Consider the following 19,719-nt stretch of genomic DNA (forward strand, 5'->3'; position numbering starts at 1 on the left):
GGGATTTGGTACATGATGCGAGCGCGAAGCGCGAGCTGAAATGTTTATATTCCAGTCTGAAAAGCAGACATTTTGAGCACGATTTTAAATCAAAATCAAGTTGGTATCTCAATCTCGCTTGCTGATTTCAGTGTAGCATTACAATCTTATTTTATTCTTTAGTTGCACATGCAGAATTATTGGGGGGGGGGCAAAACGATATGTTCCCCCCCCCCAATATTTTCATTGGTGGGGCGATCGCCCCCTGCCCCCCCCCCCCCCACCCAGGATCGACGCCTCTGTGTATACAACTTCTCTCTTAAATCTAACCTGTCTGGCAATATCTTTATTCTTCTTCATGCATGATGATAAAATGCAGATTCGGACCAATTAAGACTAGCACAAATTACAACCTGTGTGGCTTCTCGTGCGCCATCGGGCTTACCGTCATTCCTTTATTTATCTTGCCACCCTTTTACTCCCGTTTATTTTTCCACCCTTTTCAGTTAATGATTTATTTAAAATAATTTATTCACCACTGGTGGGATGGAACACCCTATCAACAAAAGTTGATTTTCGTTGGGGTCCTTTTATGTCATGTGTTAAAAAATATCAGATACATAAACATTTAATTCTTTTTCATCTTGAACCTCCACCAATCTGTTTAATAGTCCTGAAAAAGAATGTTTTCATTTAATAGCAATATACACAAATTGCGAGGGAAACAAACTGATTGATGGCATACTATAATCATCATGATCAAACTTTTCATTTTTTCATCATCATTATTATAATTTTTCTACCCTAAATTATTGGGGGGATGATAATACAGGCCATCCCCCCCACTTGAAATATTGGGGGGGATATATCCCCCCCATCCCCCCCGTGATCGACACCCATGATTAGACGGCACCCTCAAGACTCCATTGGTAAGATAAAATGTACATTTTCCCCAAAAAATTATCTTTATTTTAGAGCCAAAAATTGATTGATTAATTTTCAGTGGTGTAATAGACGGGGGGCAGACTATTCCCCCCCCCCCGGCAGATTTCCACGGGGGGGGACGGGAAAAAGAAAAAAGGAAGAAAGAGAGAAAGGGAAAGGGAAAGAAAGGGGAGGGGAAAAGGGGAAAGGAAAAATGAAGAAACTAAAAAAAACAGAAAAGGGAAAATTAACGGAAAGAAAGAGGGAAAGGGAAGGACAGAAGAACAGCATGAGAAAGAACAAATCATTCTGAAATACTAATACTAGAATTATTAGTAAGAATGGGATATAAACTAAAAGATGGCAAAATAGCACTGAACAAAAGCGGGAAATGAAGATAGAATGGAATGAGCCAAAAGCTCAATTGAAAAATGAAGAAAAGGGACAATTTACACAAAAAAGGAAAGAACTTCAAAACAAAAACACCGGGCTGAAAATAAAGGACGGAAAGAAAGATGGATGGCATATAACATTGTACATGATGCAAACATAATTTTGTTAAATTTTTTTGCAATAACGGTCACAATCAGGACAAAAAAAAAAGTTCGCAAAGGGCTAGACATACACTAGACCAAAAGCTTCAGTCTCTGTATTTTGGTTGTTCCGCTGAACTGCGATAGGGATGATAGCAAAATGTCAGAAATTGTTAAATAAATCCCCAGAAACGACGTTATTCCTGTCTATACATGTACCCCCTATCCCTACGGTTGCTGCCTCAGACATCATGCAGTACAGAGGCTCTTCATCTGTAACCTTCAAAGGGTTCTATAAAGGGCCAATCGTTTATGGACCCTTGCTGCGTTAAGCTTTATGTTAATATTGAAGCACTGGCGTACAGGGATGGGCATGGCCAATGCATATTCACCCCCCCCCCCCCGTACGCCGAGAGGAAATAAAAGAACATAGAGGAGGCAACGAAGTGAAATGAATGTTATTTGCTGAATAAATGACAAATCTATCCCATAACATAATTATCTGTAGTAGAAATTTAAAAAAAGGCTCTGCACAAGATAAACAACTAAGCTCAAAAGCTTATTTCCAGCAGTGGGGTCATCGACGTGCATAGAATTACAAAAATAAAATACGAGTAGAAGAAGAAGATTTAAAAAAAAAAGAAAAAGAAAGACGTCGATCAAATAAGTTCTATCATAATTATTTGCAATAATAAATAACTGACAGAACAGAAAAGAACATGGTCGGCATTTAGGCTAAACAGTACTAAAAATATCGCATGCTATACTGTATGCTTCTTCCTTTTTATTTTCAAGTGAAAGATGTATCCTTCCAATTTTCTCTTAAAGGACAAGCCCACCCCAACAAAAACTTGATTTGAATAAAAAGAGAAAATCCAACGAGCATAACACTGAAAATTTCATCGAAATCGGATATAAAATAAGAAAGTTATGACATTTTTAAGTTTCGCTTAATTTCACATGCACATCCCGGTCGGTATAATATGCAAATGAGGGAACTGATGACATGCACTCACTCACTTTTTCTTTTGTATTTTGTCATTATGAAATATGATATATTCTAATTTTCTTCTCATTGTCCTGTGAAATAAAGTTTTATTCCTCCCTGAACATGTGGAATTACCATTGATTAATATTATATGGTTCAGTCAAGTGTGTCCTTATTGTCAAATCTGTAAAAATTGAAATATTGTATAATTCAAACAATAAAAAATCAAAAGAAATAGTGAGTGAGGGACATCATCGATTCTCTCATTTGCATGTGACTAAATTGTGCATATAACTATTTTGAGAAAAATAAGCGAAACTTTAAAATGTCATAACTTTCTTATTTTACATCAGATTTTGATGAAATTTTCAGCATTATGCTTTTCTGATTTTTATCTGATGATTCAAATCAACATTTTCATGAGGTGGACTTGACCTTCAAAATGTACAAAATTTTATTTGCTTTAGGTCACTAAGAAGATAATTCTAATGTTTTCGTTTATTGTATAATATGACAGAAACCTTAACTTCGGAATACACGAGGGGGTTTAGTTCAGACTAGTCCGTGACCTTGTAATTTTCAAAGTTTTTTTTACATCTAGAAAGGGGATCGATGGGTAGCATTGTCGCCCTCGTCTGGAGTATAAAGGCCACCCAATTGGTAATTTTCTAAAACTGTGAATGAAAAGTTTCTTTCATTTGAGGTTCAAATTAACCGAAAGAATACTTACATAACAATTTTGATTGACAACAAGCCTTTAGTTTGGAGTAAATGCTATGTTAGTTTCAATTAGGAGCCAACAATATTGTACAATTGCTATGACGTAATTGCGACTAAATATTAAATTCGCTTTTTATATGGAAGGCTGGGAATGATGGATAATCCGGGTTGAAGATATTTATATCTAAACAAATAGTGTGAAATTCACAGAGCAAAATGCTGAAAATATCATCAAAATTGGATTAACAAATAACAAAGTTACTGAACTTAAAAGATTTGCATTTTCCGGTGAAATAGTTCTAGGCATGTCTCGTAAATTTTCATTAGGTGGGCCGATGATGTCACATCCCAATTTTCCCTTTTCTAATGTTATTACATAAAATCATTATAGTTTTATTTTCATAAATGTGTAAATGATGTGTCTCCATTATAATGAAACAAGTTGCAGCAATAAATAACTAATGCCCTTAGTCAGTTGTCAATCCAATTGTTTTAGTACTTCGTAATTTTTTTTTGAATAAACCTAATTTTATATAAAGTAATAAAATACAAAAGAACAAGAGGGGATATGACATCTTCAGCTCACATATAATGAATATCCATGAAGACATGCCTAGAAGTATTTCACCTGAATAATGCAAATCTTTAAAATTCAATAACTTCGATATTTGTAATCCAATTTTGATTAAAAAAATTCAGCATTTTGTTCTGTAAATTTTACTCTATTTACTGAGATATAAATGTCTTCAGCCCGGAGCATCCCTTTAATATCCACCTAGCTTGGCCTGCGTATCACTATTTTTTCAATCTCCTAGGCGGCAAAATGGGTGATCTATAATTATGTAATAGATTCTTGGTAAGTGATTCACCTTCACAAAAGCGAACCAACAATTGATTTTGTCGTCAAAGAAACCTCTACCAGCGATGCCTACCCTCGCATTGTGTCGAAATGAGCACCGGGAGTAGACGAAACGTTCTACTGTTGTCGGTGATTTGAAGCCCCCACTTGACACAGCAAAATGGATATGCAATTGAGATGCACTGGTGTATAATTTGCCTATACGACGTCCTTTGACTAGCTGCCTTCTTCTTGTCTCTTAAATTAATCCTCTTATCTGTCAACCACTCCCACCCAGTCATATACCAACAGATATACCGAGCATAATCATTATGTTACAAAATCCGGATTCACAGCGCCGTATGGAGAATCGTATCTTTAAAGGGGGGGGGGGGGCTAGAAAGAAGGGGATTCAGAAAGAACATAGGGCAGGGCGGCGCCGGGGGTGGGGGGTAAAATGGAGGGCGAAAGGAAGAAAGGAGAAGGTATGAAAAGAAGAGGTCTGGGTAATGTAACTTGAAAATATCTTTATACTTTAGTTGCAAAAAAAATTGTCACCTTAAAGGAATGGTCTGGGCTGAAAATATTTAATTCTGAATAAAAAGCGTAAAAATTCAAAGAGCAAAATGCTGAAATTTTCATCAAAATTGGATAACAAACATAGTTATTGAATTTGACAGTTGATCAATATTTTGTGAAAAACAGTTATACGCACATCGTCGTGAATATTTATTAGGTGGGCTGATGATGTCACATCTCCCACTTTCCCTTTTTATGTTATTACATGAAATCATTAATTTTTCATTTTTTCATACATGTGTAAATGTGTCTCCATTATGATGAAATAAGTTGCGGCAATAAATAACTAATGCACTTAGTCAGTTGTCAATCCAATTGTTTAAGTTCTTGGTAGAAAAATTTTGAATAAACCTAATTTCCTGTAATAAAATACAAAAGAACCAGTGGGGATATGACATCAATTGGCCCACCTAATGAATATTCATAAAGCCATGCCAAGAACTGTTTCACCAGAATAATGCAAATCTTCAAAATTCAATAACTTTGTGATGTGTTATCCAATTTTGATCAAATTTTCGGCATTTCGCTCTGTGAATTTTACTGTATTTATTGAGATATAAATATTTCCAGCTTGGACCATCCCTTTAATTTTAGGTCATGTTGCCCCTTCCTATTAAAATATCCTGGTGCTGCCCCCGTATAGGATTCCGCACGATCTCACTTGGTTGTCAGACCTTTTTTTAAATAAATCTTACACCATATTTTTGTCAAAAGCCAACTAGTCTATTGAAATGAATACAAATAAAGTGATAAATTAGTTGATGACACAATACACAGATCAACCAATGGAGAAAGGAAAATATGTATGAGCATGTGGTCTTTAGGGTCAAGCTCTTGTCTTACATTTTCAATATGGCATCCTATGCAAGAGAAATCAAACATGTGGTCTATCTAGGGAGGTGATCCTTAAAGCATTTCATTGTAGTGACTTGGTACAGCAGGCTTGTCTGTATTTGCACAAATTAATTCCTATAAATTAAGGAACGATTAAAGAACAGAAGAACAAAAATATGAAATGAACAGGTAACTTTGTTAAAGTTATTGGAACCAACCACACACATCTTTTTGACTAGGGAGAAACTCGAATTAAAAGAGGTATACCACACCCTTTGCATGATGGTAAAAATATTGCTTTGACTTTGGTGAATATTAAAGTGTTAAGTTTACCAGTAAATGAAATCAAGTGGAATTATAAAAAAAAGACAAGATCAATCAATGAAAGGCAAAACTCAACATTTAACAAACTTTCTTTTCTTTTATTGAGACACTTTTCATCATAAACAGCAGAGAATCATTACATTGTGCACAAACTGCTTCATGTGTCACCAAGTAATTCTCAATCTCTCAATAATATTCATCTATGTGGATTTCCACTCGTATTTTATTCTCTTTAACTTCTTTGCAATCGTATAAAAAACAACAACATCTCTTACGCTTCAGTTATTTTGTTCAGTGATAAGTAAGATTGATGTCTGTGCTTCTGTTATTTTCACGTTGGGCACCGAACACAACAAAAGATCTTTCTTTAAAATCCTCACATATAGCTTTACACAAAAAAAATATGTTGAACTATACAAGCTATCACACTTCCAAGTATTTTCATTCATTTGAAGGAGAAAAAAAATATATAAATTCACTTCCATCATCAATGATATACTTTCCAACCTTTACACAATTCCTCAAAATATTGTTGTTAGGATTCCTGGAGAAATTGTACAATGAAAAAAAAAACATGTTGATTAAAAACTTTGGCAACATGACTTTGTCCAAATTTATACCAAATAAAGGGAAACAAATCCTGTAATAGTGTTTGTAAGCAATCAAGGCATATGGGATAGTTGCCTAAGAGGCTAAAATGAACTGTCAGTATTATTTTACAATAGAAGACACACAAAAAATAGAAATTTGAAAACAAGGAATTAAACAGAATAAAACAAAAACAGCTTCGAATTGAACAATGACAAAATGGTGTAAGCATTCATTATTTTTCTCTTGTTTGTCATTTTCCTTATAATATCAAATACCAGCTATGCTTTAAGATTAAACTAAAATTTCTAGAATAACATTATAAACTCTGAATAATAGTCAATTATCAAGGGATGTGTTCAAGATATGCTTTGCCAAGAAATGCTGTTTGGAAACACATTTTGTATAAAACACAAATGAACTCGAGTGTTCATTTGTTAGTCACATTTAGAAATACAATGCTCAAATGCTGACGCAGGTTCCCTTAGATCTGTGTGACGGTATCAGAACTGCAGCTGTTAGAATCATCTGAACGCAACAGTTACTCAAACATATTGGTAATGATAGTCACGTTCCACTGCAAAGCAGAGTCAGTCTTCCATGAAGTTGATTTACAATCATGGAGCCAAACTGCAGTGCATACAGTTGACAAACTTGTATGAACACTCCCTCTTAGAAAGATGTAATGATTTGAAAACATGAGTGATTGCAATTTTTTTCTAAATATCTGCTTGAACTCAGTTTTACCTCAAACATTATGTGTTGTTGTTATAATAAAGTAAATCAAATGTCAATGAAGCTAAGATAAAATAAATGAACTGATGAGGCGAATGATGAGCAGGCTCAATACAAAACTTACAAATTAAAGAGGTTATATTTAATGATAATCGGAAACAAAGTGGTCAAAAACTAATGAGATTGTGAAGAAAGTCTTTGCAATGTCACCAGTTTTCTATGTCCAGCAAAACATACCTTTGTCTCAGCCTGTGACACAAACCATTGCCATGGGTTTTTATGATTGATAGCATTGATTATTATGTACAATCAAGCATACACACCAACTGAATGATCAGTCACTATGTTTTGTGAAACAAGGGTCATGTCACTTGTTACATGGTTCTGAGGTTTAATAAAAAAATATCAACCTATCATTAACAAAAAAAAACAAGATGAAAATGACTAGTTACCTGACAATGAAAGAAGATATCCAAGTCAGCAGGTAAGAAAAAAGAAATAAACGCAACACCAATGTCTCACATTTTCCCAGATAAACTCTTCACAATCACATTCAAAGGAACAAAAAAAATATACATTTGATTTATCTTTTTTTGGAATATAAAATCATATCAGGTCAACTTGACCATTTCATTCAATTAAAAATGCTCTATTTGTAAATCTTTCCAGGTGAAATTTTACCAGTTTAATGTCAATATAGGTGTTCTGTCATGTATATTAGATTCAAACTGACCAGCTCCTTTTTTCTCGCATTGTGGATAAATGAAAAGTTGTTACGAACAATCGAGCACAATCCAGATATCATCAGTAAGACACAGTTACCAAAGTCATTCAAAAATAAATTCATGATATAATCCTCTTTAAATTGCTTCAGATTTAAACCTTGACTGCCATTTCTCCTCATAATCCTTCATAATTTGATGCAAAATCTCTTGAACTCGACTTAGTCTCAAAAACATTCTCATATCCCTTTATTATTTGTCATATTTTGTCTTCAATGAGAAGCATATATTGTAAGGAAAGACACTCAAGTTTGTTTTGTGTTAGCTTTCATCAAGTTATTGCCACACAAATATATCCAACATGAAAAGAAAACACATTGCTCTTAATCATATGAAACTGTAAATTGCCTGTGTTTAATTTATTATCAAGGTGCATTAGTTTAATCACACAGGCAATATGCAATATAAATCGATCAAAAAAAAAAAATCTTAGAAAATTAGGATAGGGGACAATACAGGTGCAATTTGATCATCATAAAATGATTTCATATTTTAACAAGCAATTAAGTGACCTAATCTGTGTCATAAACATTTCTACCACGTGAATGTAGGGTTTAAACCCTAACCCTCAATTAAACATATCTTTCATGAAAAATGCAAGAAAAGGAGCGTCCAGATCACCTGTATCTTCAATGATGTTTACCTGTACAAAACTGCCCAACTGAACCTAAATTTAGCTATGGCTCTATGATGAATAATATTAAAGGTAGTCCGGATGCTTGAAGGCACTGGCTATGCAGGTCTTAACAGACCACCAAGGATCGAGACTTAGTTTGTTCTCATTAGATGCTAAGAATTCTCAATAACAAAGCCTCCATAAAAAAGTCACCACAACAAAATCATCAGCACGACATGCAAGACAATTCTCGTAATTTGCTTCAGACTTCTGTTTATTTTCACGAATCTGCTTCATCTTGAATTCACTAGTATCTTAAGTTGAATCACATTTCAATTGCTGAACATTTAAAAACTCAAATTTGAAAGGATTTATGCAGTTGCTGCTACTGACAGCTTATGTTCTCGCTCGTAATATTTTTAAGTCTGTATATTATCAACAGAGCTGTGAGAATGGTAAATTCTATGAGGATTCTCAAACAAACAAAAACAAATGCTTGAAAACAGTCAACCTGAAAGCTTCAACTATAAATGGGAGGGTCATTTCACAAAACAATATAATTGTAATGAGATAATGTAATGAGACCAATGACCAAAATAACCTGATGACATTGGAACAGTGAGATATTTTAACTAATGAGCTGCTGAAGAAAAAAAAAATCAGAATATGATCTTTGTATGACAATATGAGAAAATGGAACACAGTCCAGTGCAAAATCAATTTGCTGTAAAAAAAGAAAATGGTTCATCTTACAAACTGCAATAAAAATGTTTGTTTCAGTACAAAAAAAAGACACACAAGACTGGAAGTACAGTTATGATATATATAATATATATAGATCTTTTTCTAGGAAGATAATACATGATTCCTTTCACTCCCTTTTTTTCTTTCTTCATTCCTTTTTCAAAACTTTTTGTTACGGAATCGTCAGTGAATGATCACGGCATAGGTCAAACATAAGAAAATAAGCACTTGGGAATAACATGTTACAAAACTAGATATTACCATCCATTTCCTGACTCTGCTAAAACCATATCTTATAATATAGATTTTTTTTTTGATCTCTTCATACAAATGCACATATGTGTAGTTCCAGATATGTATATCGATGTGAGTGATATAAATGCAGTGAAGTTGTTTTATATTCGTTCAGGGTTCCCCTAATGAACATTTTCATTAAGCAGGGTGTATATTGTGCAGGGTTGTATAAACCTGGAAGATGAGCGTTGAAGAAAAAGTTACATCCCAAGGTTCTGAATGGTGCCAACCATAATGCGGGTGACAGGAGGCAAGAATACCCATCCAGGGCTCCCCCCAAAAGGAACAATAACCATCCAAGTCACATGACAAATTCACAAGTTATGTGACAATATCTCACCTCACCTGACTGCAAAACTTTGTACATTAACACCCCTGGCATGCCTCTACAGGGTCAATATTACAAAAGGCACATTATCATTAATTCTTTTACTGTTTTTTAATGTTGAATCCACTGAAAATAACTAGTTTGTAATACAGAGATTTTATTCACCATCTTGGAGATGAAAGAACCCTTTTAAGGGACATAAATCATCGGTGTATATGTAAAGCTTTCTCTTATATCAAGTTGCATCTTATTGAATCAACATCCTCCTATTCTTTCAACCATCATTTCCTGTGATAGCAGAAACAATGATCACATTCACAGGACATGGAGAGCTCATGTCTCACCATCACCCCACCCACACATTAATTCCCAGAAGAAAATACAAACACGCAGGATACTTGAACACAAAATACTGTTGCATTCTTGAGGCACAGTCATTTATCACGGATGTATTGCAAGGGTTTGCATTTAAGAGAAGCACTGATTCGATGAGGACAACTCCGGGCAAAGTGCGTTCCACAAAGGTTAGAAAGACCAACGATCAATTTGTTTTGATTACCGAAGCAGAGGCCAGCCGCTACTATAATTCGTCGTCTGATGACTCGTCGGAGGAGGAGCTGAGTTCTGCGTCTTCGATGGTCATGGTTGTGATGGCATTCATGACAGGGTGCGGGACGAGGTTGAGGATGATAGGCTGTGTTGGTCGACTTATACCATTCTTCCCCATCTGCATTGAGAGTGGAAAAAGGAAAGATCATAGTAAATGGATTCTCCAGGTGAAAGGACCATGATAAAGTTAGGGCTAATGTCAGGGCCTGTTACACCAACCTTTACTACTATATAAATCTGTAATTCCAAACAATAATCAATGAAATTGGGAGGCGGGTCGCACTTCATTTTCCCGTCCCAAATGTACGTGTCTCCTGAAAAGTAGGCCACCATGCCATGGAGTACTTATGCTGCAGGTGGCTCTCAGCAATCTCTACCGTGCAAATCAGATCACAATTGACTGCATTCGCTCGCTGCAGCGAAAAAGCATATAAATGGTGATCTTGGTCCAAAGAAGACATCAAAAACACCAATGAATCCAGAAGAAAATCAATGAAAAAAGTGCCTACTTCCATGATTTTTTTGAAAAAAATAAATGGTTTACTATCAGCTAAAGTTTATTACTTTTAGTTGTGCTGCTGTCTATTGTTTGGTCGTGACAATGGAATGCGAAGAACGTCATCGCATTCCAGGCTGCCGCAATCCAATCAAATCAGACATGTTCCAACATGATGGACTCAGACCTTTATTAAAAGAATCCTAAACTTTCACCGACTTCCCTGTTAGCTCTAGGGGAAAAAAACAAGTCTTCAGTCTTTCAAGGCCGATGTGAACTGTGAAGGTTAACGTGGATGTAATCGAGGCCGGTACTTCAGTCATGACGCTGCTGGAGAAAAGCTTGGCCCACTGACTTTGTACACATGACTCGGGCTAAGGCTACAGCCAACAAAATGTGACCTTGAGGCAAACCTCCAATACATGCCCTCAGGTTAACAATTATATTTCTTACCTGCTCCGATCTAATCCTAAACTCGTTCCGTTCGTCTTCTGTGATCGGTGCATAACCTTCTTCATTGTCACTGTGCTCATGCCAACCCATCTCTTGGAGTAACCTGGTAAAAAAAATCACAAAACAATCAAATTCATTAACCTGGGGTGTTTCACAAGTGGCTTAGAGTTGACATTTTGCCTCTCAGATAGGACGTTAAATGGAGGCTCTGTATAGACTAGAGATTCACCACCTTTGCATGTTATGAATTCACTGAATTACTGGTGCAAGATGTGATACCACTAGTGTAGTGGTCCACCTGCACACTCAAACTGTTTATACCAGAAGAGACTTGGAAGTCAGTAATTCAGCCCCCAGAAGCAGTTATTTGGTTGTACAATATATGCACGCATCACACCAATACTAAGAAACCTACATTGGTTACCAATACGACAGAGAATAGCATTCAAATTCTTACTTATTGTATACAAAGCACTTCTCGGTCAAGCTCCTGGCTGCATTACAGAATTATTGAGGTATAAACCCAGTAATCATGGACGCAATTTGCGCAGTTCAGCGGATCCTCTGCCTTTACAGATTCCATCCTTCAAAACAAAAGTAACGCTACGTGATCGAGCAGTTGCTTGTGTAGCCCCCAAGCTCTGGAATAGCTTACCCCTGAAAGTTAGGAAAGCACCATCCGTAAACTACCAATCAAACTATTGAACTCATAACAAGTATTTTAGGAGTCCCCTAAAGTACAGTAGAATATATACTTTATGGAATAGTTTCTGCGCTCTATAAATTTATATATCATTATCATTATTTAAGCAGGATTTTTACCTACCTCTTTTCTGCTTCTAAGCTACTGGAAAGCTCCATTGGCTGACAGTCTAAGAGACTCTGCTCATCGAGGGCCATGTCCATTTCGCCATTTTCGGTGACCTGATCAATGTTGTCGTCGACGTCCGCGTTCTCGCCTTCATTGTCAAAATGGCCATTGCACTTGGTGATGGGTAGATGGGTGTTGATTATACTATCTTGTCTAGCTTCGGCTATATCTAAATCTTCAAAGGGATCTGGTTGCTGTAGGAATAAAATAACTCAATTATATTAGAAACAAGAATGAACAAACACTGATGGAAATCCTAAAGAGTTTCCATATAAAAATATAGTAATTTGGAGTCCTATTTGATGGATTATGGCAAAATTCTAATAAAATGCATGAATTAATAAGCATAACCACTTGCTGTAATGAAAAATATCTTTCAATAATTTAGTAACAATTGCTGTACAATTTTGTATATTATGTTGTGGGTGAACTGCATGTCATTATTTAGCATGATCGCGTGATCAACAGCTGAGATCTAAGGGGGCAAAAAAGCCCCCCTCCCCCTTCAATATATGGTTAAACCAGTTTAGCTTTTATTATTTCTTTCAGGAAACCTGGTACTGACAACCCAGCCCATAATCATCATTGTCATTCAGGAAGATAAGCAACCACCATCATTATCATCATCAACACCACCATAACCATCATTATCATCAATCAACAACATCATCACCATCATCGTCATAATCATCATAATCAAGACCTTCGGCAATATCATCATTATCATCGGCAACATCGTCATAATCACTGTCATCATCAAGACCATCATCAATATCATCATTATCATCGGCAACATTGTCATCATCACCATCGTCGTCATAATCACTGTCATCATCAATATCATCATCATCGGCAACATCGTCATCACCATCGTCGTCATAGTCACTGTCATCGTCGTCATCATCATCAAGACCATCATCATTCCACATGGGGGAAACGAATGATAAGCAAACTCATACCTGATAAATGGTAGTTGAGTTCGTCTTTTCGTACTGCTTTGTGGAAGACTTGTGGTAATTGTGATATTGACTGGATTGGTCATTGTGGTTGCTAGTGTAGTGGTCAGTGCCATTAACCAAGGGCTCGCTGCTGAGGGGTAGTCTCGGCGAGTCAACGCTCCCAGTGCGACGAAGCTCCTTCAGAAAATCCACCTTGTCCGTCCGCTTGACCTTTGACCCCGTCACCATGCGAGGGGTAGGAATGTCTATGGCAGAGGTCGAGCGCGGAGAGCCCTGCTGTAGGGTAAACAAAAAAAACAAATAAAACGCAAGATGGAAAATTTGAAATAATTTCTTGATTGTAACACTAGATGATCTTGGGCATAGAAAAGTGGGAGAAAATAACGAAATTTAAAAAAAAGCCCATTTCAATTAGTGATCAAGAATATAAAAAAAAGATCTTTTCATGTACATAAACTTTACCAGGGCCAATCAATGAGAAAACCAGATATTGAAAGAAACAGGGGCGGTATTCTGATGTCATTTTATCTTTGAAATATTTTATTTTATCTCTGAAAATAAAATTGGTATTCTAAAATGACATTTTTTCTTTCAGATAAAATCTAAAATTCAATCTTGTGTATAAATTTTATCTTGCGTATCTATAGATGATATGCGACCGAGCAGTGCCTGCCAATTTGACAAATTGCCAAATCATCTACTATCATTTCATCCATTATCCACATGGTCTAATTGCCAATTCGTCCACTCACTATTTTGTTAATAAGCAGTTGGTCCAATAGCCATTTGGTCTAACTGGACTGTTACATTGGAGTGTTAATTGTGCAAAATGAATGAAAATAAAACGGATATGGATGAAATGGTCATAGACAAAGTGATGATTGGACTAAGTGGGTATTGGACCAAATGGTTGTTAGACGAAATGTTGATGGACGGAATGGCAATAGACTAAATGAAAATAAACCACGTGGTGAGTGGTTGCGTTGGCAGTAGACAAATTACCAATTTACCATAAAAAGTATGTGTGTGCTATGAATGGATTATACTTTTCATCTTTCTTGACTACAATTTAAAAGAAAAAAAATACCTCTTTCACTAGTGGATTTGAAGAGGGTTGTGATGAAACTGCGTTGCTCGAAGGAGATGGCAAAGATGTTGATGATGAAGTGGATGACGAGGATGATGACGATGAGGACATCGAAGATGACGGTGATGGTGAAGAAGATGATGATGACGTAGGAGGAAGTGCTGATTTGTCTTTATTACTGATGACCGGTGCTGGGCGGATAACAACTTCTTTAGCAATGGCTTTCCTGGGTGTGGTGGCCTGCACAAAAACAATTCATTACAGATTACGACAACTGTTAAAAAAAAACGCAATCCTCCTTTGAATTTCATCTCAGAAAAGTAACCAAGGTCATTGCATGAAAAAAAACAATAAAGAAAAAACATGGAAAGCAAGGGAAGCAAGGGAAGTGTGACAATCTAATTCTACATGTACTTCTCATGTCAATCATTTTGATTCAGAAATTATTTTTGTTACATACATATATTTAGCTGTTGGGAACATGAAAATCCATGTTCTTTTTTCGTTTTTAATGTGTTCATGTTCTCAATATTGGTCTATCAGAATACTGGATTCTGACATGAATCTGTTCTCATGAATGATATCCAACCTTGGGTAAAACATATATGTATGCATGAATAAATGGAGTGAAAATATTGTAAAGGTATCATATCTATAGCAAAACATTACAAATTAACAATGCAAACATCGGTAGGAAGAAGAAATCTTTATTGTGATTGTGATATTGAAAACTTTTAGCAGTTCAAACCAGACCTCATTTCATCTCTGACTTCTAAAAAGAGTTCTTGGGAACAGCATCCGCTAGAGTGCATATAGTAAAACTAAAGAAAAAGAGGAAAATTACAACAAAATACAAACTCAGAATCATCAAATTCAGATTCTTTCCTCCAAATTGGGAGGTCTGTTAATCTATAAATTAAATGCAGACTCGTCATACCTTGGTTGGAGCCGAAGACTTTGGAACAAGCGACTTGTACACACTGGAGCTAACAGAGGAGAGAGGCACTGCCCCGCGCCCAGTCTTAGCACCCTTGTTCTGCACAGCCTGCTGAACCCCGCTAGTCTTGCTACCTGAAGTCAGGTTGCTCACACCATTGACACCAGAGGGCGACATTTTGCTTGCAGCTGGTTGAGACCCATTGGTGGTTGGCAAGTCGCTAACCGTCGATGACTTCTGGACCAGCTGCAGTTTCTTTCCACCTATGCTGATGTTCGAGGTGCCTGGCCGTTTCTCTGTAAAACATGACAGAAATTTATTAATCTCAATATGATTTTTGATCTGTGGAGCATAAAACTATAGACTTGGCATCATAACAAGAGCGTTGCTAGTTCATACAAAGTTTCATAATAAAATTTTCAGTTCCTTTCACTTGGTGCTTTAATCTATTATTCGATTGGAAATATCTGAAATGAACACTCATAAAATACTAAGGTTTGAAAATAAAGATTCATATACAAATAATACACATCATCAAGGGCATTTAGTAAGAATAACAATGAAGTACCTTTGAAACTATTGTAACATACCCGATGCATAGCTGAGGGGCATTTGGTCTGTTTCAAAGGTTACAAATGTGTGTAACTGTTCTCATGCCAGAGCAAAGTGATCTTATCATATGTGATATACGAAAGTGATGCGAGTCCTTGTTAATTAATAAACCATCTTTATCTTAAACCCATGACCAGTGAATGGAACCAGTCAATGGAAAATTTTCTCATTACGTTATTTGAAATAAATGAATGGCCACATGACGGATTTCAACCAATCATATTTCTTAGGATCCATATTATAAAAGAGAATAATGTTCATCATTGAATACATCCCATGATCCAAGTCTTATGCTATCAAATCATTTAATAGTAACTTGTACATATGAACCTTCTGTTATGAATGAACTTACCCCATGCTCCAGCAGGTTTCGAGGATTCATTTTTGACGTCATGGTCAGCATCACCAGATAATGAAGGCTGAAAGCAATAATGGTGATGATAACAATCTTTATTTGACTCCGTATTATATTCTCATTGAATGCTACTCGAGTTAGCAAGGTGCTAAAAGGAATGCACCCAAATATCTTTTAGTAAGTTGCATGAGAGCCCCTGAAAATTCCAGTTACAATGAATACAAATAATTTTTTTTAATTTAGGACACAGATTTAACTTGTAATCTATTTTCTATGCTCTTACATGATGCTGTCATCATTACCACAAATATATAATGAACAAATTTAGACCTTTCAAGTCTCATATATAATGAGCTGTGACCTTTGACCTGAGGACTCCGAATTCGAATTTAGCCTGTATTTTGGTGTAATCTACCTACACACCAAGTTTTTTTAATCTGTTAAATATTTCATAAGTAATCATGTGGAAACCAACTTGTATATTTAATGAGCTGTGACCTTTGACCTGCAAAACTCCGAATTCAAACTTAGCCTGTATTTTGGGGTCATCTACCAACACACCAAATTTTTTTAAAAATCCATTAAATATTTTTCGAGTAATTGCGTGGAAACCAAACTTCGTCTGCGAGGGGCATAATAAAATGAGAACACCAAAGATATTAAATTAAAGAGTGGATAGAAGGTGGTTGCTTGGTACTCTCTGGAGCCTTGCTGCATTAGACGAATCACTACATTTAATGTTACCCCAAATACATAGTTGTGGCTCCGCCTAGATCTTAGGCTAATACAGAATAGGAAAAAGTTGCATAATAGACATCTTTTTTTCCTCTGCAGATTCTCCAGAGTCTTTTCTAATTGCTTACTTGTTCCATATTTTAAACATAGAAAAAAACTTAAGCAAGAAGCAGACTACTTACAAAGTCATGACTTGATAAGGCACTTTTGTCTCCATTGGTTTTCCCTTCGTCTCCTTTGACACTGGCTGCATCGCTTTTTCTTCCTCCACCACTTCCTCCTCCTGCTCCACTTCCAGCTCCTCCTCCCCCTCCTCCGTTCTCCACACTGTTAGATTCCCCATTTTCAGGACCAGCCTTGTTATTCACACCTCCACCGCGCCCATGTCTACCACCACCACCACCGCCGCTATAGCGACCACGCCCCCCATCACCACCTCCATAGCCCCTTCCTCCATGGTGGTAGCCATGGGGGTCGAGCCGGTTGAGGTTGTGATGGAGGGGCAGTGGTCCGCCACGCTTGGGGTGGAAACCATAGTCGAGTGAAGAGGGGAAGTAGCCCATCGCAGGGGGTGGGGGAAGGAAGCCGTTATGTTGGTTGAGGGGTGCGTAGGCGCTGGGAAGCTCAGAGTGGCGTAGAGGGTCATCTAGTGAGTGATAGCGGGGTCCGGGTCGATATCTCTTCTCTGTCAAACAAAACATTTGAATTTGTGGTAAAGATACACATACATGAATTACAAGTTCATCTGAGAAAGAATTGCACCATAGAATTATCACAATTAGGTTTACATGTGTAGATACAGAAAAAAGTCAGTAACAAATGCTGTACCTCCACAAGAATGTTTATCTGATAGACCCTCCCTATCTGTCAATCAGTAGTATTGGTACTTACCATCTCGGCTGCGGTATCCATGAATGTTGGGTGGTTGCGGGGGATGACGGGGTGGAAAGCCAGGGAACGACTCGTTAGAGGGGTGTCTGCTACGCTGGCGACCCACATCAGAATGGTGGTGTGACGGGTACTTAGAGCCTGCTCTTTGGTCTGAATGAGGTTTCGCTATAAGCTATTAACACCAAGAGAACAAAAATAAAGAGTTCAATTACATCCCAAGGTGATAACTTATTCTGTCACCTATAGATAAAGGCATGATATATTGTAACTTGCTTAATATTACATCATGTACACATCTAACACCATGTACTGAGAAAGAAACCAATAAACATCTACTTCTCTGCATGAAAGTAATTTTTAATCAAAATTAAATTGTTGAAATGATAAAACATGAAAATTTTACCATTACATACATGTAATAAATACCATTACATGTACATGTTTCTTATTATGTTATGATTACTTGTATAGTTGTGTTTGATTTGTTATATTTTTGTTTATACTTGGTCTGTGTTGACCCAATAAAACATATAATACAAAAAAAACACAATTTCATGTAGCCGCCCTACCCCGTTGTTGAATGAATTATTCTTACCTGGTTGTCATTGGGGATTTTGAGCCAAGATGGAGCAAAGTCATGCTCAGGAGGGTTGGCCATGGTAGCCACTGGCATACCATACTGGTCCTATGAATCAAAACATGAATCAAAAGACAGTCACTGGAATCTTACAGATAAAAATAGTGTTGTTATCTAGAAAAAAAATCCCGGTCCGAAACCGTCCCGGCAACTTCAAAATTTCCTTATCGGGATCCCGGCTCGTCCCGAATCCCGAAACATATCTCCACGCACAAATGCAATCCAAAAGTGTATACCTACATTTCCAGCCTTAAACACTGCGCACTGGCGGTGCACCAGACAGTCAAAGCATAGAACTATTAACTGTTAGCTCCATGGTCAAAGTGTGCATGCCACCACCGCAAATTGTAAACATTCACTCAAAACGTGGGGAAAATAATGATGAGACAGTCAAAGCGTGCCACCACCGCAAACTGTAAACATTAATGACCACTGACATGACCCGAATTACATGTATGTTTGAGTCGACCCAGCTGCTGATCTGACAGTCCAATAACACACGTGTCGGTACGGTGCCACTGATCTGTGGTCGGTGCGCACGTGGTTGACAGTTATAAGCAAATTGCGTAATGTCTTGTCAGTGCGCCTGTGGCCCTAGCTAGCCCGGAATTTTAACTTTCAGTTTCACTCTCTCTCCCTCTCTCGTAACTCTGAACAGTATGATATCACCAAGGAGATATCTCCTTGATATCACTACTACTGAGAAAAGTGAATACTATCTTATCAGAGAAGCTTATTTGGAAATTTACACAAGATTAGTCCCGGCGGCCGGCACTTCGCATCAAAACAACAAACTCATTTTTTCTTTAATCATGAATTACTTTCGATCGAGAAAACATTATTTGAATAGATACTCAGACTATTCACAGTAAAAAAAAATATTTTGAACAACTATTTAAATATTAAGAAACATTGTTTAAGCCAGTCAATATACAACTGTTTTTAAACTATTAAACCAATAGAATTTTTTTAAAACTTTAAACAGTTTGTTTTTAAATATTTTTTGCAATTTCCAACGATATCATTTAAAACTGTTAATATCATTGATAATTTGTTTGATGCATTTAACAACATATTTTTACAACATATAGGGTATGATATGACTTTCAAAACAATGTTGTTTCAAAGTTTAAACAACGCCACTTTAAACATCGCCAATTCTAACAGCGTTTTGGTACAATTTTATAATTTAAGTCGAAATATATCTAGGAGAAATGATTTGACCATAGAGCTATTAACAGCTCCATGATTTGACCGACTGGTTTGCAATT

The 19,719-nt window shown here is 36.6% G+C and overlaps 1 protein-coding gene across 2 annotated transcripts in view; it reads right to left on the bottom strand.

The window, feature by feature from the left end:
* Window positions 1-5,796: 5,796 nt before the first annotated feature.
* The window catches only part of LOC121423741 (vasculin-like), a 32,496-nt gene continuing 18,573 nt past the window's right edge, over window positions 5,797-19,719 (bottom strand). The window contains exons 3-12 of one of the 2 annotated variants that reach the window (XM_041619221.1): window positions 18,407-18,496; window positions 17,812-17,983; window positions 17,103-17,605; window positions 16,183-16,249; window positions 15,219-15,514; window positions 14,282-14,521; window positions 13,195-13,467; window positions 12,191-12,429; window positions 11,365-11,467; window positions 5,797-10,533 (exon numbers count right to left, since the gene is read on the bottom strand). In XM_041619221.1, the coding sequence (XP_041475155.1) occupies window positions 10,387-10,533; window positions 11,365-11,467; window positions 12,191-12,429; window positions 13,195-13,467; window positions 14,282-14,521; window positions 15,219-15,514; window positions 16,183-16,249; window positions 17,103-17,605; window positions 17,812-17,983; window positions 18,407-18,484 (2,118 nt within the window). In that variant the 5' untranslated portion in view covers window positions 18,485-18,496 and the 3' untranslated portion in view covers window positions 5,797-10,386. Of the gene's footprint in view, window positions 10,534-11,364; window positions 11,468-12,190; window positions 12,430-13,194; window positions 13,471-14,281; window positions 14,522-15,218; window positions 15,515-16,182; window positions 16,250-17,102; window positions 17,606-17,811; window positions 17,984-18,406; window positions 18,497-19,719 lie in introns of both variants that reach the window. The other variant, XM_041619220.1, reaches the window with a different exon arrangement.

Source organism: Lytechinus variegatus, chromosome 11, assembly GCF_018143015.1.
Source record: "Lytechinus variegatus isolate NC3 chromosome 11, Lvar_3.0, whole genome shotgun sequence".
NCBI lineage: Eukaryota > Metazoa > Echinodermata > Echinoidea > Temnopleuroida > Toxopneustidae > Lytechinus > Lytechinus variegatus.